The sequence below is a fragment of the Ixodes scapularis genome, unplaced genomic scaffold (assembly GCF_016920785.2).
Source record: "Ixodes scapularis isolate PalLabHiFi unplaced genomic scaffold, ASM1692078v2 PGA_scaffold7__128_contigs__length_106722199, whole genome shotgun sequence".
NCBI lineage: Eukaryota > Metazoa > Arthropoda > Arachnida > Ixodida > Ixodidae > Ixodes > Ixodes scapularis.
Genome location: NW_024609882.1, coordinates 58,456,887 through 58,480,286, shown reverse-complemented (window position 1 = coordinate 58,480,286; position 23,400 = coordinate 58,456,887). Strand labels below are relative to the sequence as shown.

At 43.9% G+C, this 23,400-nt stretch overlaps 1 protein-coding gene across 1 annotated transcript in view; it reads left to right on the top strand.

The window, feature by feature from the left end:
• The window catches only part of LOC115308194, a 248,842-nt gene that overhangs the window by 177,252 nt on the left and 48,190 nt on the right, over positions 1-23,400 (top strand). The window contains exon 2 of the mRNA XM_002400363.4: positions 10,501-10,846. Coding sequence (XP_002400407.3) covers positions 10,504-10,846 — 343 coding nt within the window. The 5' untranslated portion in view covers positions 10,501-10,503. The remainder of the gene's footprint in view (positions 1-10,500; positions 10,847-23,400) is intronic.

Below are 23,400 nucleotides of genomic sequence, written 5' to 3'. Positions count from 1 at the left end.
ACATCTGTTATTTTACAGTGCAATATCTTCATTATACAATCATATGCTTAGTAAGTTCTGCTAAAAACAAGGTATGATCTGTAATTGTTACAATGGACTCAGGTAGCGCATTCCAATCCCGTATACACAAAAAAGGGGAGAGTTTTTTAAAATGTTGGTTCTGGCAAAGGGCATTTCTATCTTCTGGCAATGATCACGGCGTAGGGAGACATGACTGGCTGAAGAGAAGAATTCATGATCAGTCCAGGGCTTGTAAAACAGGTTATGAAAAAAGGATAATCTATCTACAGTGCGTCTAGTATTAAAGAGAAGTAGTGATAAAGAAGCCTTAAGGGCAGAGATGCTCGTGGGTGAGTAGTCAGCAAGAATGAATCTAGCTGCGCGGTTTTGGATTGAATCTAACATGTCGGATAGGTACGCCGGATGGGGGTTCCAAATGGTAGAAGCGTATTCCATCTTGGATCTAACAAGGGTGCCGTATGACAGCTGTTTGATTTTCGGTGAAGCTTGACTAAGATGGCGTCTTAGAAAACCTAAAGTTCTATTAGCACTGGAAGTTATGTGTTCAATATGAGTTCTCCATGAAAGGTCAGAGCTTAAGTGCACGCCAAGGTATTTAAAAGATGAAACCTTTTCAATGGGCTGGGATGCAAGTTGATAGGTGTAATCTACTGGATTACGGGATTTAGAAAGATACACATTTACATTTATTATGATTAATGGACATAAGCCACTCGGCACACCAGGTTTCAATTAGGGATAGGTCTTCTTGTAATGTTAGGCAATCATCTTCACTGGAAATAGCGTGATAAACAACAAGATCGTCAGCAAACAGACGAACACAGCCTCTCAGGCGATAACCGATATCATTTATAGAAATAAGGAAGAGCAACGGGCCCAGTACAGTACCCTGTGGTACGCCTGAAATAACTGGTAAGGATTGTGAAGATGTTTCACCTAGACGTACGGATTGGGTTCTAGTCGTGAGAAAATTTTTTATCCATTTAACTACAGTTGCATTAATTTTTAAGTTTTGTGATTTTACTATAAGTTTGTAGTGTGGCACACGGTCGAAAGCTTTCGAAAAGTCTATAAAGAGAGCGTCTGTTTGTTTTCGTAAGTTAAGATTACTGTGAATATCGGTTACTAACTCGAAAAGCTGTGTTTTGCATGATTGATTCCTACGAAATCCATGCTGGTTAGAAAATAAAACATTATTGATATCAAGAAACTGCATTATGGCTGTAAAAATAATATGTTCAAGGAGCTTACTACATACACTTGTTAAAGAAATAGGCCTGTAATTGCTCAGATCGTCAGATGACCCAGACTTAAAAATTGGAATGACGTCTGCATGTCTCCAGTCATTGGGAATCATACCAGTAATAAGTGATTGGTTGAAAAATTTTACCCAGGTACAGGGACGAGATGTGCTTAGTAATTTTTAAAATCTTACTGTTTATCCCGTCGCGACCAGGAGCAGAGCTGACTGGAAGTTGCTCTATTAATTTTGATATTCCTTCAGAAGAAATAGTTATTGACCCCATTTCGCCAAGTGCGTCCTGAGAAGCTAATTGCGGCATGGGGAACGTTTCGCGAGTGAAGACGCTACTCAAGTATTCATTAAATCTGTCACATACATCACTTTCAGTCAGCTGCTTTCCAGTCGGATCTGAGATGATCGGACTTTTCTTTGAAGAAGGATTGATAATTTACCAGAATCTCCGTGGATTTGAGATAATAATGTTATACAGGTCGCTCTCAAAAAATTACGTTTCGCCATTCTTATTTCACGTTTACAAGTTTTAGCAAATTCACGGAAGCGAGACCACGAGGCGTCATCATTACCTTTTCCTTTTGCCGACTGGAATAGCCTGTTTTTCTTCCTTAGCATTCTCTTCGTATTAAGAGTGAACCATGGCGAACTGGGGTTAGAGATTACCCGACACACCGGAACGTATCGAGAAATGAGGTTGTGAATAAGTTCTTTGAATATGCACCAGTTTTCTTCCACCGACCTTGTATTAAAGTGATTCTCAAAGTTTGGGAATGAATCCAATAACTCGGCGTTAATACTCACAGTGTTGGCTTTAGCGTAATTACGAATTGTTTTCTTCGACGTTACAGGAGCGGGAACGTCAATGGATAGGTTAATGTTGAAAAGAGAGTGGTCACTAAACAAACATAAATTGTTAACATCGCTTATGTATTCAGGGTGGGTAGTAAAAAATAAATCCAGGGTCGCGTCACCCCTGGTTGGTTCTTTAATAATTTGGTGGAAACCAAAACTATTCATATTATCAAGAAATTCACGACTTTCTGATTTTTACACGAGGGGTTGACGCAATCTGAAACCCAATCACTATCAGGAAAATTAAAATCCCCTGCCAGAATAATGACACCATTTGAGTACTCAGAAAAGACATTCTCAAGGCAGTCGTTTAATCTAGCCACAAATGAACAATCAAAATTCGGGGGTCAATAACACACACCTATGAGAAAATTCGAGTGCGTCATTTTCAGTTTAATCTAAATAATCTCGATGCTCGTTTCAATATCAACTACAGATGATAATAAGTGGTCACTAACATTAATCAGGACGCCACTGCCTTTGTGAACCATTCTATCCTTGCGAAAGATAGAAAAACTGGAATTCAGGAGTTCACCGTCGGATATGTCAGGTGACAGCCATGTTTCCGTGCCGAGGATGACTTGAGTATTGCACATTTCGGCATTATCTAGTAAGATATCTTGTTTTTTTTAACACGCTACGAAAATTTGTAAACAGGAAAGAAAGTCTGGGTTTAGGGCGTGTGTTGCTGTGTGGTAGCAGTCAATCGGCGCGTACTCCATTAGATGTCACCTCGACAACGCGGCCTTCAACAAAGTCGTACGCAAATATTTTTTTTGTCGGAGTACAATTTATCGATCCTCAATCTTGTTTTGATATTTCGTGACCATAGTTCTTTACGAAATGCCCACAGTTTAGAACGCGCTAGTCTAGTTCTCGGCGAGAAGTCCTCGTCGATCCAGATTTTATTGGGCCCGTGATTTTTAAGTTTGGGGGCGTTTTTTAAGATAGCAACCTTATCACGATAGTCAAGAAGCTTGATTATGACAGGTCGCCTGTAGTTAGGGCGGATGTATCCGAGTCTGTGAATGCGCTCAAGAATACCTACTTGAACACCAAGCACCTCCGAAAAGAAATCTTTTACACCAGATTCCAGTTGGCTGTGAGTGTCATTTTCAGTTTCGCTTAACCCTTTAATTATTAAGTTATTGCGTCTTGATCGGTTGTTAAGGTCATCCACAATTTCCACCAATTCCAAATTATTAGCGCTCACAAATTTTGAGAAGTTAAGTTCAGCTTTGATGTTTTCAACCTCGGTTTTTAATTGGTTGACATCATCACGAACTTGTGTAAGATCTTGAATACTAGCTTCCAAGGCCGTCGCCCTTGTTTGTATCTCGGAGATACCTAAGGCAATATTATCAAGTCGGCTGGAATTTTCGGTCTGATATTGTGAAGTTGCAGCGATCAGGGTTTCGATCGATTTTTGCAGATTTGAAATCTGGCCATCGTCGGCGACTCTGTCAGGTCCGGGATTGCGCTCAACGTCTCCAGAACACAAGATAATCAATGCCAGACTGAACAGAACGCAATTACTCGGCCTAACAAAGATCACCGGCGCAAGCCGGTTATCTTTGATATGAAAAGGCTGTGAAGGATAATTCTGATTAAAGCTAGTATTCGCAATCTATCCCCGCTAAATAATACTGAAATTCGAAGTAACGCAAAAGTAATGTTTGCTAGTTCTTGGAAGTGACGGTAAAGGCACTTTTTTTTACATTTGCAGGATGGTTACACATCTCAGTGATCCGTTAAACTCTAAAAAAAAGCCCGTGCGTCTACTTTCCCACACAACACTTGGAGAGACAATCACCGCAACTGACGGAGCTCAGCGAATGACGATGCCGAAACATATGTTAAGGCCAAAAAACGCTGCCCGAGTTCTGACATTAAGCACTGCAAGCGTGACGTTTTGCATTGCTTAATGTCACAACTCAGAGTGCGTTTTTTAGTCTTAACATATATTTCGGCATCGTCATTCAGCGAGCTGCCTCCGTCAGCTGCGGTGATTGGCTCTCCGAGTGTTGCGCGAAAAAGTAGACCCACGTGTTTTTTTTTGTTTTTTTTACAGTGTAAGTTTCTGACGAACTTACAAGCAACGGACATTTCGTTACTTCTTTTCGGCAACGGGAACAATACTGCCAAAATATGGTAGCCTCAGATAATCGACCCAGAAGCTAGTTAGCGAAGGAAGGGCGCGCACTTCTGAAAAAGGGCTTGTTATAGGGTTGGTACTTGCTAAAGTTCCTCGGCGGGTACCGAAATTTATATGGCACTCAGATATCGCAAACCAAGTAGCACGGCTTTTAATACAAATTCTGGCTTTTAAGTTTCGTGTGAGACTTTATTTCCAAAAAAAAAAAACCAATGAAGCCAGGGTAGAGCCGAACTTGACCTTCCTTGACCGGAGGTTGGGTATCTAAGCTCTACTTTGCCAACTAAGGGCCACAGTAACGCTTCTGTTGATAGTTTGGCTTTCATCAGGCATGTTTGGGTCTAATTTTCGAAACAAGAGCAGAATTTAGGCTTCACTGTTGGCTTTTGATTCATACGTGGCTTTTTGGCTGAAGTCAGGCAATTCGGCAATTAAGTAACGAACCAAAGAAAAGTCGCGCGAACGCCAAAAAGAAAACTACTCTGCCCTAACTAACGCCTTGAAACACAAAACCAAATTAGACCCCTAGGATTGCCGAGCTTGTGCCAGGATAGGCATTTTTCTGGCGTGCCATCAAGAAATGTAACGGCAAAAATTTTGTTTTGCTTATTACACCTGTCAATCGTACAACGACACGGCACATTGGCAATTTCAAGAAATATTTTGAATTAAAAAATTGCTTTAGACGTTTTCGAACTGGTAAAACCTACTCGAGCTTGAACGTGCAGCTAAAGAATTATGGGGCACAGAAGGCGGTCCGCAGTGAGAAACTATGCGGATACCGAGATCGTCTGCGTCTTTCGCAGGGGTCGCGGTTACATCAAAATGCCGAGCTCCGGTTGACTCCGATTGCAAAGATAATGGGTAGACCCAAAGGTGGCTAGCATTGAGGTCTACCCACTAGTATTCCAACCGGAGCCAATCAGAGCTCGGCGTTCTGACGTCACTGCTACCCCTACACATGAAGCGGACAAACTTGCTCTCCGCATTGTCACGGAAAGTTTAAAGAACGCATGACAAGCCGAATCCCGTTCACCTTGTTATCGTTCCATAGTCAATAGGGAGTTTTAGTAGACCGTGTTTCCCGCTCCGCTAGCCCTCCGCTACGAAGAAACCGCCACTGCGCCTGCGCGCCGATGGCCTTGGCTGTAGAGTTCCGGGTAGCGGAGGGGCTTAGCGGAGGGGGAAACACGGTCTACTAAAACTCGCTAATGAGATTGCGCTATTAAGCGATAAAATGGGAGCGGAAACAATCACGAAGCAAGAACTCAACCCTCTGAAGTCACGCCACTACGGCGGCGCTGTCCTCGGTCTTGCGCTAGCGCACATGCTTTACTTCTCCCGAATCTGGTTTCTCCGCACATGCACAGCGCACACCCGGTGTGTGCAAAGCGGGTTGCTTTGTCAACACTGTGTAGGTGTTATAGAAGCGAAGTGACGGCTGGACAACCCTAGATAGCGGAAAACGTAATTTTCAAGAAGGGGAAAATGCAGTCTTTGAAAAAACAAGAAAATTGTATAGGCTGTTTTTTTTATTGATAAATGGCATTACTTTGTGTGTAGCGAGGACTTTAAGATCAGCTAAAACTTAAGAAGCACGGGGTCCTTTTGTCTCCGTTGTTCGTTCATCCGCATCACCTGACAACCCAATCTTATTGGCTGCGCAGCGATAATTAGATACAGGGGACTAGCGACGCCCTGTTTTCCTTAAGTTGTCAGTAAGTTTAATTGTATCTACTTTCATCGGCACTCATGGTCAGTTTGATGGTGAGCCCAGAATGAGGCAGTTCTTATTTTCTTTAAGACGTCTCTGTTGCCTTTGAGATTAGTGATAAACTTCGATATATATTCTATGGGATGACATTTATTGTTACGGGTCGGTGTTTATTGAAAATTGTGAGGGTTCTTTAAATTTTGAGTTGACAGTCCGTTTCCCCATCTTCTTGTGGCCGCAATTATTTTTTTTTTTTAATAAACATACAGCGGGTTGGTAATTATGGTTTGAAAAACACGAATTAATGAAAGATGTAGAAACGAAGACAGACAGCACAATTCTTCAAACTAGCCACCGACATTTAATGATGCCACCCTGAATGCGACAGCCCTTCCTTTCTCTGAACCGAAAATCTATCTGAAGAAAAAAAGAAAACCATCGGAAAATAGAATAAATAACCCGAAAGAAAGGGGAGTCCGTTAAAAAAGAAGACAATAAGAACATAAAATAATTTTTAAGGTAAGGTTTCTGTTGAGGATTGAGGGTGGCATCTTTAAATTTCGTCTGCTAGTTGAAACAACTCTACTGTCTGTCTTCGTCCTTACATGTTGTATTGTTTTGTGGTTTTCAAGTAAATATTGTTCTCCGATTCTACCCAGATTGGAGAAACGCATGTAGAAAACATGCCGGTGCTTTTGTAACACTTTTCGTGCTTAAGTCTTTGCTGTAACCGCTCCTTGTTGCAACAAAAAACAAATCTGCCAATGTTAAACAACAAAAAAATACAATAAAAAGAACACAGACGTCAGACGTGAACGCCAGCACAAAAACGGAGGGGAGACAGTAGAGTCCAAGAAACCAGAAGTGAACAAAAATATAATGATAAAAGAAGAAGCATCGACCGACGATGCAAACGGTTTGGAAGCATCGTCCATTCGGATGACCTTAGCTTTCTGGACGAGTTTTACGAGACCTGACCGGATGAGGAGGCTTTTAGCCGGCGCCGACCGGGAACGACACACGACGACTCGAAGAAACGCGCGGAATGAAAGCTTAACTGACCCGAACTTCCCTGAAAGTACTTGTCCTTCGCCAAGACCAAGTGTATATTCTACAATGCTGTTGCCCCGTGTTTTATCGATTATGATCCTCGATCTATCTACATTTGGAGAATTCTGGAGCATCCGCTTTCCCCCAAAGCCCATGCGACAGAAAATTGCTGCAATCTACGAGTGTAGATGGGCTGAAACTAGGAGCCACCAATTTGTCTCAAATTAGTTCAATAACAGGATAGACACATCTAAAGTAGTAACCTTAGCTAGAAGTCGCAATACTTTTTTTTTGTTTGGTTTTCTTACAAACTTGTAGGCATCTTGCACCTGACGTCACTTCCAGTTAGACTCGAAATTGAAACGAACATTGTTGTCTGCTCTCAGTGCCTTGGCGCCATGTTGGAGGCATTCAGGGTCTTATTGTGGAATCAGTAGTGCCGTGGAGTCATAGAGCCGTCTTTGTATAACCAGATTTCACCATATATTGTTGTCCTAGGCAATCGCAAAGAGGTTCCTCACTTGACACGAAGTGCAATCCACAAGCCCTTAGTTGGGTAGGAAGCTTTTCTGTCGAGATCTTAGAGTTAATATAATAAACTATCGGGTGTCTGAAATAGCGGCCAGGCTCTGTCAATCGACCGCAAAATTCGGTTTCTTAACCTATCGTGCTACGATTTTGAGCCGCGTTGCCCACAGGTGGTGCATTGTTTTCTATAAAATTTGCAAAGAGCGAACTTACCCCCCACCCCGAAAAAAAAAGAAGTAAATAAAGAAAAAGGCTTAACTTTGATGGAAACACAGCGAAGCCAATCAAGCGGTCTTCAATCAATAGGGCGCACTATTGTTTGAAGACTGCCGAATCGTAGCGTTTCCGTAGAAGTTAAGCCTTTTTTTTTTTTTACTTTTTCCTCGGGTAAGTTTTTTCTTTGCAAATTTTATAGAAAAAATGCAAAACCTGTGGGCAACGCTCCGAAAAATTGTAGCGCGATAGGCTAAGAAATCAAACTTTGCTGTCGATTTAAAGAGCTCGGCCGATGCTTGAGACTCCCGGTAGAGTAAATGGTCCCATGCCATTGGCCGCTTCTGAACGGCGGGGCATAGACGCGGACAATAGCGGTCCTAGTTGGCGGTCCCGCTGAACCCACATTGCTGGCGACGCCTTAATATGCGCAAAGAAGCAGCAAAACGTCACCTGAAACATCTGCATCTTGTTATTTTCTCTCTTACTGTGCAGGAAAACATCGGAATCGCACGTCAAAAAAACTAAATAAAATCGACAAGCGCTCGAGCGGCTTCAACATGTCGCGGCAAAACGAACAAGCGTAACCCCTCGTCTGCATTCTTTCTCCACTCATTCGTTTTCTTTCCCGTTCTTTCTCTCGGGACCGGAGACGTTAACTCATAGGATTTTCTGCGTTCTGCTCCCGCCTTTACCCGCGAGTTCGACAATGTGCCGGCGCATCCGTCGAAGCTGTTCATGACGCCGGCGAACCGATTGCTGGAGCGTCCCCTTGTCCTAGTACGTAATGATTGCCGGAATCATTGGAAAAGCAATACTGCTGACCGTAGTTTCAATTCGTCACCGACTTTTACGGCCCGAACCCATTAATTACGGCGCAACTGACCATTTTAAGCCTTGAGCGAGAGGACAAACTACAGTGTGAACAGGGCTCCAAAGCACAGAAAACATAGCACAACAGCGACGTATGACTCCAAAATGGATTCCGGCGGGTTCCGGTTAGATTTACGATCCGGTAATAGCGGTGCATCCTGGTCTCGTGCAAGGATCCAATTGATGTTTAAAATCTCGTTTTATAGGCTGAGAAGCTCTACTGGCAACACTGAAAACGTGACGTCAGATGTATTACGGAGAAAACTGGGCAGTATACAGTCTGTCGCGTAAGGTTACAAAACGGTTGATGGTGACAAATGAAAGCTGGTTCAACTGACGTCAGCAAGACGAGAAACAAAAAGCACATAGGCAAAGAACTTTTTTGTTTGTTTTAGTTTGCCTGCGCGACTTGCAAGTTATGCCACGTGTGACGTGCCCCTAATAAAGAGTGCGGGAAAAGTTTAATTTTTTTTTAATCGCCATAAATTTCTGCTTTTTCTATGGTTCTTTTGAATATAGAAGAAAATAAATATCGTAAGGGTAAAGCATAGGCGTTCCAAAAATGTGTTTATTCTCGGTAGTTCATGAGACGCCGAGCCTGGTGCCTTGGTGCTTATTGTAATGTATTTTTATTGTTTCCTTTACAAGCGTATCCTTGTTGAGTTCCTAAGATGTAGTTCGTATATGTATACGTCCTTGTGCATCAACTGGTTTGAAACCCCTCCTGCCACAACCTCCAAAAGGAGGCTAGCAGTATGTATAAACAATAAATAAATAAAAATGGCTCAGCGTCATACCTACTGTAACAGCGTAAATTGTTTATTTAGGCCCAAAATTATGTTCAGCCCGTCAGTCGCCAAGCTAGCTTCGTAGATTGAAGTGATTGACTCTTCCACGCGCTACGCGGGAAAGTAGAGAGTCCAGGTTTCTAAGGGTGTAGGCTAGATGAAGCAGAGTGTCGATCCTTGTTATATTCATGGAGAGGTTTGTTCATAATTATGTTAATATCGTTTGGATACAAAATCGCTCTCGCGACATGTATTTATAAATATTAAAGGCCTTCTACTCGTGTTTCCTCGTACGTATCTTTTTTTCATATGTTTTTTGCAGCCACAGGCGGCTTAAAAAACAAGGGGTGTGGAGTTTACAGAGAATCTTATGTTCCATAGCACACGAGAGAGCAAGATAGCAGTATTTGCATATAAGAGCGCCGAATCAAAAGCAAGACTTATTGGAGATCCAAGCGCTTTTACTGAATACGTATTGCGTCATTCACTACAGAAAAAAACTCGGCTATTGTTAGACAAGTAATTATTGAATATGTTATGGTATTTCGCTGGTGTACCTGGTCCCAGACAAGCTGTCTTTGCTTTGGTGGGCCTTCAGTTACTAATATAGGAAATTCAGCAGTACGGTGTTGTTGTCTAACAGATGTTGGCTGACCCTCGCTAGCTGACGTAAACGATCTAGCACTACAGCCTTTTTAACTAGGTGCTGGCCTCCCGTAGGTGCCGCAGAAAATCTAGCACTACGGCCTTGTTATTTTTGCGAGGTAGGTTGGATTCTGGTAGGCGACATAAAAAATCCAGCACTGTGGCCTTGTTATCTAACAGGTACTAGCTGGCCTTTAGTAGATGACGTAAAAAATACAGCACCATGGTCTTGTCTAGGAGGTGTTGGTAGACCTGCTGCAACAGATGTGAAATACGCAGCAATACGGCCTTGTTATTTAGAAGGAGGTGGCTCGCCTCCGACCAGTGACGTAGAAAATACAGCGCTAGGACTTGTTCTCTAAAATATATTGACTCGTGTTCCTCGCTCTGTTTCCCTTCGCAGACCATGCACCGAGCTCGTTCTATGCCGGTCCCATCCACGCTGAGGTCCCCTTGGCTCCTGCTCCTGGTCCTGCTCGGAGCTCGCGGCAGCGAGGCCTACTTCACCAAGGACAGCGACGACTACCGGACTGTCGCCGCCGCTGCAGGCGCCGGCGGAGCGCTCCAGGCGGCTCAGACGCCCGCCCAGCGGAGCCAGCTGCCCCCGGACCTGGAGGAGTACGCCAACCTGATGCTCCTGCTCAGGGAGTACCTGATAAAGGAGGCGGCGAGGTACCAGGACCAGGCGGCCGGCAAGACGCGCTACGGGGATCCCGTAGAGGCTCAGAACATCGTCAGCAAACGAGGAGGTGGGAACCTTTCGATGCACTCGAAGTAGCACGAAGTGGAGTGCGGTACATCATTGGTGCTACTGAGGTTGAATACCCCCGTAGGACCACCAATGTCCTATGATCAACTCTGCTTCCACTTAGGCATCAATTTGAATCCTTGGTCAAACTGCTAATACATGAAACAAAAGACAGCCTGCAGGCAATGTCTGACGCGTGTTTCTTCTTGTATGGTGGTCCTGTCACATTTGTGAAAAACAAGGCTGCAGATGATCATGTTTGAGGTGTGTCCGCAGATACTTTTAGAGCGCAGCTCTTAGGCAGAGCCGTATATTACTAAAGATTGGCCAGTCTATATGATCTCGCCGCAGTAAAACGCCCTCCTCTCGAGTGAGCCAATCAACCCGCTGCACAGAGTGAGAAACGGGAGCGCATTCGCATGAACTCCCGGCTGCTCCCAGGTGAGCGATTAGGGCCGCAATTCTGACAAAATTGCACAAAGATCCCTATGGCATATCATCGTATTGAAATCGTTCCTTGCGAATAGAAGCGTCTCTGCCACTGTGCATGTAATTCACTTCTCAAACACACTTCTCTCCATAGGTCTTTTACAAATGATATTGTTGTTCCTTCGTATTTAAAGACAGGAAATAGTTTTTCAATGCCACCAAGCACCGGAGCCGCGTCTGGTGGAGGTGCCAGGATGTGCGCTTCTTTCGCGGGTTTGTGGAAAATAAAATCTTGGTATTTAATAAACGTCGTTATAAAACTATTCGTCACCAGAGAATTTAGTCCGAATCACCATCCATGAAACGTTCAAGAAGAAACTGCTCATTTCGTGGATCGAAATAGCGACCACCCGAGGAGCTTGACGCCACATTCTCACGTTCCAGTGACATTAATTACGACCGGCTTCCCGGCTGCGCAACTGGTCGTAAGCAGTCAAAGGGAGCTTAAAATCCGGATATGGCACAGTTGGTTGTAGTCAAGCGCCAGTTTGTGGAACCAGTCTTTAGCGGCGAGACATCGGCCGCCGCCAGGCTTTAGTTTTTCTTACTTTTACCCTGGCGGCGCTTGGCAGCTCTGCTGAGGGCGTTGGGAGGAATGAGGACGATATAAAAATCCGGCCAAGGCTCGGTAGATTTTTTGTTTCGAAGAAAGTTTTGGATTTGAGGGAACATTGGTTGTGAGATCAAGAAGTTTGGGCTATCCTTCGCGTCGCTCACTAAAGTATGCAGCATGTCATCCTTTTTTCCTTAACATTTTTAAAATGTGTTTGAGATACATTTAGCTGAACGCTCATAAGAAAGCAAACCGGACAAAAAAGTGACGCGGAGAAAGACCCTGTCGCAAGCGCTGAGCTAAGCAGATGCCGATTGCGCGATCAGGATAGAGGCGAGCACTCCTGATTTCCGTGATTGATGAGAGGAAAAGAAAGAAAGTTTCAGTTTGATGTCATCCAAAAAGTCAAGGAGTGCATCATTTTGCTATCTTCGTCAACAATCGCGTAAAGGTTTTAGATGACACTTTCGAAATTAATTTTTCTCTAGAAATACGCACTTCCCAATTATAAAGTACTGAGGGCGGCCCCTGGCAAACACTTTCAGTCGTTGGGAACCATAGAAAACAATGTATTTTGATACTGGGGCTGTCAGTCGGCATTTAAACTGACCGCACGCCGGACTTGCGCCCGTTACTTCAAAAAGTAATTGATTATAGTTACAATTACTTGACCTAGAAATTAATGAATTAACGATACCAATTACTCCCTGTAAAAAGTAATCGATTAATTACTTCGTTACTTTGCTCGATCACTTTTGCGTTACTCCAAAGAAACACGAAAACGACACACTATATGCTGCGAGTTTGAAGGGAAACTTTCGGTCCCCATCTATATTAAAACAAAAATGCAACACATTCAGTGCTATGCACGCATAATTTTAGGAGAACGGATCTATAAAATTATAAAGGACTTAAACAGGTGCTCAAGATAAAGGAGCCTTGCGCTGTACACAACTGTGACAGGACTAAACCCCATGAAAATGCGACGAATGCACTTGGGCGGTGGGGGCACGCACACCATTCGAATTAATCCTAGTTTTGAATCGGCGAGCTTAAAAACACTATTCCCCTGAATATATGGTTTTTCTATGTTTGCTGCATGTTGCCTAAATAGGGGTTGGTTTACCTACTAAATCGGACTGGCTGTGCGACCAAGATGCGGTACTTGCCTCTGGGTACATTTCAAAGACTCCTATTTGATGACGGCTGTTATCCGACTAAATAACCCACTTGATCTTCTTTCTTGATCACCAAACTTATCAGAGCCAAGACGTCACACAAAATATTAACGTACAATCTCTCAGCTTAAATGAATTTTCCACTTATAAATTATTTAAAAAAGCACAATTTTCAGTGAACAGCACGCTTACAAGTTTTTCACGCGTTTACAGGCGGCTTCTCAACTCCAGTGCCCAAGTCACCCACTGTTTATTCTCCCTTTCCCTAAAATTTCGGTTTAAGTTCCCGCAGGCGCAATCCGTTGACGAGGACCCCAGCTAAGATGACCCAAGCCGTTTTGTTGTGCTCTCCGACCAGCTTATTACCTGCTGTCGAAAGCTACTGTTTAAACTGGGAGCAGGGTTGACGCTAACTTTCTTGTTGTTCCAATGAACTGCTGCCATCGCACCCCTCATGTTTGTTCCCTATGCATCGGCTAATGCGAAGTCAAGTGAAAGAAGCCACGTAGCTGGTTGATCCAGACAGTATTTAGCTTTCACAGCGCTGTCAAGGTTGAATAGGGGCGAGGTCTCATTAGAGCTTTTTTTTTCGTGTTTGCCGGAAACAAAAAGGGGGAGGGGCATGTGTAGGCCACAACATTGACAAGCAAAGGACGATTTCGTGTAACAAAAACAAGCAAAAACAATAAAAATCCACTGATTGACTTTTGGTGACAAAACTCAGAGGGGTGGGGAAGAAAGGAGGAGGCGAGAGGGGGGAGGGGAGCGGACGCATACACCACGGTCACAGTGTTGTGACCGTGGTGCATACGAACCCTACGCGACGGTTTTATGGCCCATTAGTTTTCTGCTCTTTTGTGCGGCAGAAGCAGTCTCTTTGTTTTCCGAACTTCCAGGCCTGTTGCCTTCATGTGGACAGTCAAATCCACCCAGCTTGGCTGACCGTACGAACGAGTCTCGAAATAGACTCTGGCTGGGCTCTTGCGCTTTCCGTGAATTCCTATCCTTTCCTACCTCAGCACCTCACCCGAGTCTTGTGTTAGCATGCAAAAGCGCGAAGGCCCTTGCATCGCCCTTCTTCCACTCTTTTTCTCTACTTGATGGGACGGAAGAATTGTAACGAGTAATTTCAGTAATTCGTTACTAAAAAAGCAATGAGATTACATTACAAATTACATTTTCAAAAAAAGTAACGGATTAATTACTAAATTACAAGAAAAGTAATTTTACAAGTAATCTCGTTACTTGTAATTGATTACTTCCAAGTCTGCCGCACGCTTGAAGTGCTGATGTTGGAAAGCGTTGAATGCGCAGCAGTCTCGAAACTTATCTGTGCCATGTCAGCTGTGTCTTACCTCAGGTTGAGTGCGATGCTGGCAGCGGCCGAACCATGAACTTCGCGAACTAGCGCACAATAAAAGAGCAAATGCAAGGGAGGCCACTCACACATGACCGAAACTGTAGCTGGAGCGGTGGAATCGCAGAAATATTGCCTGCCGCGCCTCCTAATATAATCGCCAACCCATTGATTAACGATGCATAGCTGACATCGAAATCCTCAAATATTGGGTTGATCATTTAGCAGGCATTTGGCATTTCTTCTTACAGCTGCAAACGAACCGAAACATTCAGATTAAATGTTATCACAGATTCAGAGAGCCATACAAAAACTTAGAATTATGACGATCCCTTCTGTACGGTCGAGCGAGAGAGCAGCGATGTACCTAGATTGCCCGAAAAAACAAAATTCCTGCTGTGTCCCCAGACGAGCCGCGATTTATGCACTTGGCGTAGCGACTTCCCCCGCTTGGGCTGTTCCGTCGCGTGCTGCGTCACGAGGTCGCTGGTGCGGCTACCTCAGCAAAAGCGCTTCTCATGAAATAATACACAATCAGCGTGTTTAATATTAGAACATATTCCAAAAGTAATCGCTTGAAAGCCTACGTTTTGCCAAGAAACTCAGCCCCGCAGAAGGTCTTATGGAATCTTCCGGGACGTTTCTTTGCTATAGTCTTCCTCACTGCGTCAATTACCTTTGTAATTTGTTTTAAATGTACCTAGCATATCATTTGGGTGTAGCGTAATATTCCGAGAGTGATCCTAGATCCCATAAATGGAGCTTACAACTTTTATGAAATATTTTGTTAAAGAGGTACAGAAAGCTAGCCCGCCGGAAGAAATCGAGATACTTATTTAATTGATTTCTGCTATCGGAGCAATATTTTGAGTTACGGCAACATACTCGCACACTCATCGAGTACTTGAGATAGGAGTGCATAAGGAAAAGTATCCCCCTACCTGGTTTTACAATATTATTCTCTCATCATGTATAATTTTACGTCGAACACCTTTGGGCTGTCTTATCTCCAGAGAGATTAGAAGCGTTTCAAAACTCCTAAACACCATCAATAATCATTACGCCTAGCAGCGAAGAGCGCATTGTTAATAACCAAGTGTAGTAGACTCGACTGACCTAATTAACTGAATAGATACGAAGCCCCACGAATATTTTCCTTGCGGTTCACTTTCCCCAAAGAGCTATTTAAAAGCGGAAAATATCTCACGCGCTGAATGCTTCGCCAGAGCAGCCACTCAAGTTGTGCTCAAGGCGGCGTGAGCACACCTCCATGTTGTCGAAGAAAAGTGCGCTCTTTTCTGAACCGACATCGGTGTAGGGGTTACACCCGAGCAAGACCAATCAGTCGTCTGGCGATTGGTAAAGGGCAAATTGCGGCTGTGCGCAGTCCCGTGGTGTGAACAAGTAAATTTGATTGGTCGATGGGGTGCCCTAGCTTCTGTTCAAGTGTCATGTTAGAGAGTGAGGAATCGATTCTGTTAACCTTTTCAACCTAAGTTGTTTTTGGCGGGGGTGTTAGGTGGACATATATTGCCACAGCGATGCCCCTCAACAACCTCAGATGATCACATCTGGGCGAAATGCCCGCTTTGTCCGTAAGTCACGTTCGCTTCTCAGAACGAAGCGATGGGGCTTCGTCTCGATCGACACATTTGTTTTTGTACAAAAATATGTCCCATCTTTTTGCGCTTCGCCTGCTTCGAGAGACGTTTTGTGCTGCGATCCGAAATGGTTTCGGAGAAATCGAGAGAACGGGGTATCGGTAACAACTGACGTCACGGAGGTGAGTAAAGATGCTCCCCCACTCCTTGGATCGTCAGTAAAGATTCTAACGCTACACGCATCACGCTGGGTTGAATGGTGCTAAATTTTATTCTGTAAACCAGTTGATGCTAATACATGGGACTGCTATATGGCGATTATTTTAGTACGATCGTGAATATCGGCAATAACGAGAGACATTACATTTTTTAGGGGAAAAAAGGGAGAAAGAGATAGGAGAATAATCATCTTGTGGAAACCTTTTAGAAATTTCACTTCTGTTCTGTGATTCAAAAGTTTTTATGGAAACAGCAATTGTTTTATATAGATGCGTGGCATCATTTAGACGCTATCACCATTTTCTGAAATATTAAGGTCTGTTATTATGGTGGGAATAAATACAAGGTATTGGAAATGTTGTCCTAGGGCGCAATGCAAAAATATATTTCTGACCTAAAAAAAGAACTAGAAGGTGTACGTTTCTGAGGTTATAATCGGTATTAATGAATATCGGATTATTGTCATCTGTATCGCTTCTTGTATTGCTTGTTAGTGGGTAAATATTAAAGAATCTTTAAGATAACTAGGGCATGGCGTTTTCGGATTCGTTGCTTTTTTTGGATTTGATCCACTTTATCATTTACTATAAAAAATGTTTTCGGTTTTCATTGATGATCTAGTACTATGTGACTCACGACTATGTAATTTCTGTCTTATTTTTTTATGAGCACTAGGAAAGGCGTGTTATTTAGGCCTCCACATTTACATAGCTAAACTATGCAGAACGTTGCAAAAATAAAGAAAAACGCATTGACAAGTAAAAACAAGTGAAACATCAAGTCTCCGCGGAGCTAAGATGTATTTCACCTCTAATTTACATTGCGATTACTTTATATTGAAACAATAAACAAAACGTATTTGTTCAAACATTCATCCTTAATACCCGCGCAATCTTTTCGGCCAATAACTCTTTGTTAAGGACATGTCTCTCAATCTTTACATTTGAAGCGAACAGGTTGGCCCGGCGAATTGCTGCAATATCTCAAGATTGCTAAGAAATATGTTTGCACAGGCGAGAGGAAAGGCAATACGGGTATATATTGTACTTGTGCCAACCATAACAAAATGGAGTTTCGAAGGTTTTCAAAAATACTCTTAGACGTTTCCAGATGCTCTCTAAAGTACACGGAGGAGACAAACAACATAAAAATAGCCTTCAAATTACACCCAAAATATTTTTTTCATATAACATGCCGAGGAACTAGGCATACAAACCCCGATCACAAAAGAACGTACCCCGCATACTTCGTCCGAAAGACAAGATTAACCACAATCCTCAGAAGTCATTATTGAACGTTTTTGTCGTATATTACCGGGCGATTTAAAAGACAATCTAACCATTCGATATGAAGTGGTCGGAGGTCAACGATAAGCCATTTACGCACTTTCTCCATTAGTACCCATCGCTATGGCTAACGTAACTTGAACAACTCAGTACAGGGACAGTGTCAAAAGAGCCTGCTTTGGAGAACTGACTCCAACCTTTACATCATCTACCAGCTTGGATAGATTGCAGCGCCGCCGTTTCTGCTAACCAGCAGTCACTGCGAGTATTATACGAAACGGAAAAGAGGATGTGGTACGGTAACGGTTCGTGCTGCGGAATTATCGGAAACTGCCTAATTTCAAGAGCGAACCGATGCTGAGAGAAAAAAAAAATAATCTTACCTGTATACGTACAGTCAACTTTTGTTAACCCCCCCACCCCCCCGTAAAAATTAAAATAAAAGAAAGATGTACTTTAACTTACCGCCGGCTAATCAACAAACTCTTAAATCCAACTGCGGAAAGAACCGACTACGAAAGGGCGGCGCCGTAATCGAATCTGACTCGCAATGGCTCTGTTCCGGTGGACGCGAGAAGTTCCTGTTCCAAAGTGAGTTTTCCAAGTGAGATATTCTCTAGTCACTGAGAAGGTGAGAACGGCAGGGAAAAGCTTTAGTTGTTTTGCCTCCAGTACGAGTCGTAGAGTTATTAAAATGCACTCTAGAGGTTCAACTGGCGCTCGTGCCTATGCATCTTTCGGCTGGTAAATTGAAGCGGACAGAACCAGTCTGCTTTTGCGGTGCTCCTGCGCATTTGAATGGCAAAACGTGCGCGCAATTTGTCTCTTCGCCGGAAAATAACATGGAACCTTTTGTTATTTGGGTCGTACCGATTAGTATGCACTTTCATTAACATTGTAAAGGTGTACTTGCTTTAGTTAACACATTTTTGTCATCAATGAACGATGTTTAACTTCGCTATATTTCATGCCCAAACCTCTGTTCCACAGCAGGTGTGTAAAAACAAGCTACGATTCTATGCGAAATAACAATCGATAGCAATATAGAGCGTGTTCAAGGCTCGCTTTCTCAGCAATTATTCGCAACTCCAGCGACCTATAAGGGGAGCAATTATCGCGCAAATATGGTGGTCTAATACAGGTCGTGCAGCGCCACGTGCCAGCTCAGCGCACAACGCTGGGGAATCAGCAAGCGGGCATTGGACTCAAAATGGTCTGTCACGCTTTTTATCCTCCACGTTTCAAACCTGCAGCGATGTGTTGACGCAAGCGAGCTTCCAGAGGCTGGACTTTATTCGAGGGAGCGATTAAAGGACTGCCTGCTCTCCTTCCACGGTGCTGATAAACATTGATGAACGCGGAATGTCTGGTTCGCGCGGTTGAGCAGGTTACGTGCTAAGCAACCTGGGAACAAGCCGATACTAGAGTTACGACCGAGTCACCGGGGCAACCTTTCTATCGCGGAAACCACCGGCCACATATAATCACGTCGGCCACAAGAGGCGAGAGGAAATCGCGAAAGGCTCTCTTCCGGCGAGTTCAGTGATTCTTTTCGCTATGTTCCGTCCGTTTTGCTGGAGTCGCGAATAGTAATGTTGGCAAAATCTATGCCGTACTGCTATGGTGCCTGGAGCGCGTCTTCGACTGTTGTGTTTAGCGTACTATGCTACCCATGCATCAAAAGTGGTCTCGAAGTGGCAGCAAATGACGTCACAAAGGCCGAAGTGTCATGCTGTTTCATGTCGCGCTCCTGGCGGTTGGTCGTGGAAATGCTAACGCTAAGCTGCGAGCAGCGTAACCGAACGCGAGTGTCGCTGTCGTCGCGGCGTCCCAACGTCTGGATTCCTAATGTTCCTCGGAGTGCCACACCTGGAGAGTGGCCTGCAGCAGAACAGGCGTCTGCCATATACAACGCAGCTGTTGGGACACCGCCAGGTTCGCGACCGGCGACAACATGACCATTCTATGACGTCATAAGGCTGAAATCGAGGGATCACTTTTTTGTGCGTGGTAAACACACCGGTCGGAGACGCCTTGCAGGCACAACAATACTGCTAATGGATACTGACTTTATTTTGTTTAATAAGAAACCAAAAAAAATTAATTTAGCATAATATTACGTATTATATTTTTGCGGTTGTAGCCCGAAAACACCAAAAATTAAAGGTAACCCAGATTCCTGGACCAAAATTTTCAAAATTTAGGATAAATCGCCACAACTGATCTCTTTTTTTTTTTTAATCTGACGATGTGAGTTATAATTTAAACCTTAAAAACAATCGTGAAAAGCCAAGTTCTCTCCTTAAAGATAGTAAAAGAAGAAGAAAAACAAGATCTATAGAAGAAGAATACCGTATAGAGCAAACGTAGTACATAAAATGTCTGATATAACAAAACGATACCCGGTTTACTTCACCCGCATAAACAAACTACGTTTGACCAGTGACCTTCACGCTAGCACTGGTGATATAGAGTTTATATAATCTACCATAAATGGACCGAAAAGAATCAGTTTCTCAATCCATATTGTTAAGATATAGTACTGAGGTGCGGCCCGGTAAGGGACTCGTTCGGTGAAAATATCACTGAATGAAATTACTTCATTAATAAAAAAGAAGAACCTTCTTCGCAATCGACGTTGGCATTTCACTGGCGGTGATCGCCTCCTTGAGTCTGTTGTAGTTGATGCAATACGGTAGAATTTCAGACAAGCACAAGTGTCAATTGTACAAAGCTAGAAGTGTGGCACTTCTAGCTCTGTATTATGTGTTAAAGGGACAATGAAGACAATTTGAACTTTTTTTAGGAAAATGTGCTCGCCGACTCTCTAGAAACTCCAGGGACCTGACAGTGTGCCCAATCTTATTATACAATTGAATGAAGCTTAATATTTCGTATAAAAATAATCAACAAAACTGAAAGTGACATTCGGATTTCCCGCCATGCACCTTCTTTTAAAACAGAGGTGTCGTCAACAGTGAACCGTAGGTTTCGGTAGAATTTAGTATTCATGAGCGTTGATGACGCGGTGAGCTGTACCGACACTTTGTGGTTTGAGAGCGTCGTATCGCGTTGCGACGGCGAGTACCAGGACATTGGAGCATCGTATGCCGCTTGACGAGCCACTACTTGTATGGGTTGGCACGCTTCACACGAAGCACGGATGACCCGGGGACTCGCGGCCGTTTGTTGACGCAACGCAGTCAAACGAATTCAAGCACAATCGTGTGTTTGGTTGAGTAACGAAGATCCTTGGGCGAGTTGGTACTGAAAATTTGAGGGAATGATAGCGCTCCAAGACAGGGACGAGAGTAAGAACGAGACAACGCAATGCTCTAACGAGAACAGAGGTAAACGCCCACGCGCGAGCGCAAGACTCCTCCGCTTTTACACTGAGCCTCCTCGAAAAGGGCCATACTTGTGTTATGTCTTGGATTCATAAAGCTGATTGCATCCTTGTTAAGCCGTGACAGAGACAACACAATAATACCACATTGTGTTGTCTCGTTCTTACTCTTGTCCCCGTCTCGAAGCGCTATCATGTTCTCAAATTGTGTGTGTGGGCCTTATGTTTTTATAGACATCGTTTATTGCCAATCGTGATGCCGGCAGCACTATCGAATTGCGAAGATAAATAATTGTTGCGTGTTGCTGTTACGTACGAAGTAAGTGAGAACACCGTGACAGGTTTAAAACAGACGCAATGAGCTTTATCAATCCAAGACATGACACAAGTATGGTCCTGCTCGAGGAGACTCAGTACAAAAGCGACGGAGTGTTGTGCTCGCGTAGGGGCGTTTACTAAAGTTCTCGTTCCCGCATATTCGCGCACAACACTCCAGTACACCACAGGCGCAGAAAGGTCTCGTTGCAGGAAAGATCAGGGCGTTCTAGACCAGGTCTAATAGAAGCTTTTTGACAGAGACCCAGAGGGATACAGGAAAAGGCAACGCGTCAACATGGAACAGTTTTTGCAGCTCCCTTGACGCGTGGAACCAAGAATTGCCCGACAAAACAAACAAAACCATGTGTAAACACAATTATGCGCTACTTCTCTCTTTTTCATGACAAAAAGAATGTTTTATGTAGTTGCTACACAAAACTTTTTTTTAAAGTCAGTCCCCACCTATTATTCGCGAGCGAAAGTCACTCGGCGTTTTCAGTCTTTCCAGTCCACGCGCTCGTAGACTGAAATATTACTTTATTTAGATTGTAGTGATACTTTCTGGCAAAACTACATGCTTTTTGTCGTTGCAAAAAAAAAAAAAAAAACTATTTCGTTTTAGCAATTTACGATTAAAAACGAAAACGAGCGGATTTAGTTCACTTCAACCAATCACCTCACGAGCCTCAATTCGTGTCACGACCGACGTTGCTCAAAAGTTCGATTTTGTTTGTAGTGTCAAGAGTCGCTGTCACCGGTCCCGACGTGACGTTTTCTGGAACTTTTAAATTAATTTGTGTGGCACGCAAGCGCAGTTTCGGGCAAAACGTTCGTCAACGTTACAGGGAAGACACCTCACACGTATTTGAATCGTTAAATGGAACTTCCAAATCGCCTTCATGGTCCCTTTAAGTTTGGTGTACACATTTGCGTGTAAATGTGACCCAGTTCTTTTTTTTTTTTTTGTGGCCGCTTAAGGGTTATTTATACGGGAGATGCTTTTCAGGGAGGAATCTCTATGACTTCAAGAACCAGCGAAATCAGCGGGACTTTCTCCCCGCCTCAAGCATTCACAAAACGGCGGGGAGTCGAGAGGGAAGTCAGTGCACAGCCTCCTCTATACTCACAAACCCTGGCATTTCGACGACGTAGCCATGGAGTGCCCGGTCGCAGACTGAGAGCGCGAGGATCTGGTAGCACAGAGCATGAAAGAGCCATTCCTCAAGAAACCTGGACGTCAGCGCACAGCTTTTGCAGCGGCGAGGACCCAACACACTTGCCCGCTCGGGAGAAGTGTGTTTCGGCATCTCAACGCTGCGGGGCGCCAGTCACGTGACTCTCTTGTCATCGGTTCTCTATTGCATCATCTTTTCCATTTCGGCGGCTGCTTTTCGAGGCGATATGTCAGTCTTTGTCAGTATATAGGAGGCTATGGTCAGCGTTAAAGGCGCATTTAGCGGTCGCACTGTCAACAACAGGGCTCGGTGCGCGCTGACCAGAGTAGAAAAATAAGGCGTACATGAAACGGCAATACGCGATTATGGCAGCAACGCTGTCAGACGCAGAAGGCGACGAACCGCTTCCTGCTAAAAGAAAGATGCTTTTTGAATAGGTGGATTGAACACAGAGGACGTGGAATCTAAAACCAGCTCTATGAGGAGCGGCTTGAGGACGGCATTGATGGATATCGAACACTTTTTTGGGTGCCATAGACGACATGCGCAACACCGCGAGCCACAAGTTAGGCGATCCCGACGCCACCGCCGATATTCTCCTGAGAACAATCTGTTAAGCTGCCAGACACCTGAAGAAAATACCGCCACTTGCTTAGAGAAGCCACGCTAAGGTGGAAAGTGTTTGTGCAACCCAAGTAAATTTCTCCTCCATACCCCATGGGTGTCTACGTGAGCGCTGTTCCGCGCGCAAAAATAAACAAAAACAAACAAACGTGACGTTGTTAGCCCGTGATACGTTTCCCGGAGAGCACAGGGAAAGATTTCTCCCCAGTGTGAATACCCCTTTAAAACCGCTTGCAAGGAGAGGACACAAGTGTCACCAGTCACTCAAGTTTGCCCATTGACAAAATGGCATTATCCATTAGACAGCCAAAAAATTCTTCCGACCCAATTGCTTTATAGCCTCTATTTTTACGCGTCAATCGTTCATGTTGAACCCGAAGTAATTTTGACAATGTTGTACATGTCCCCT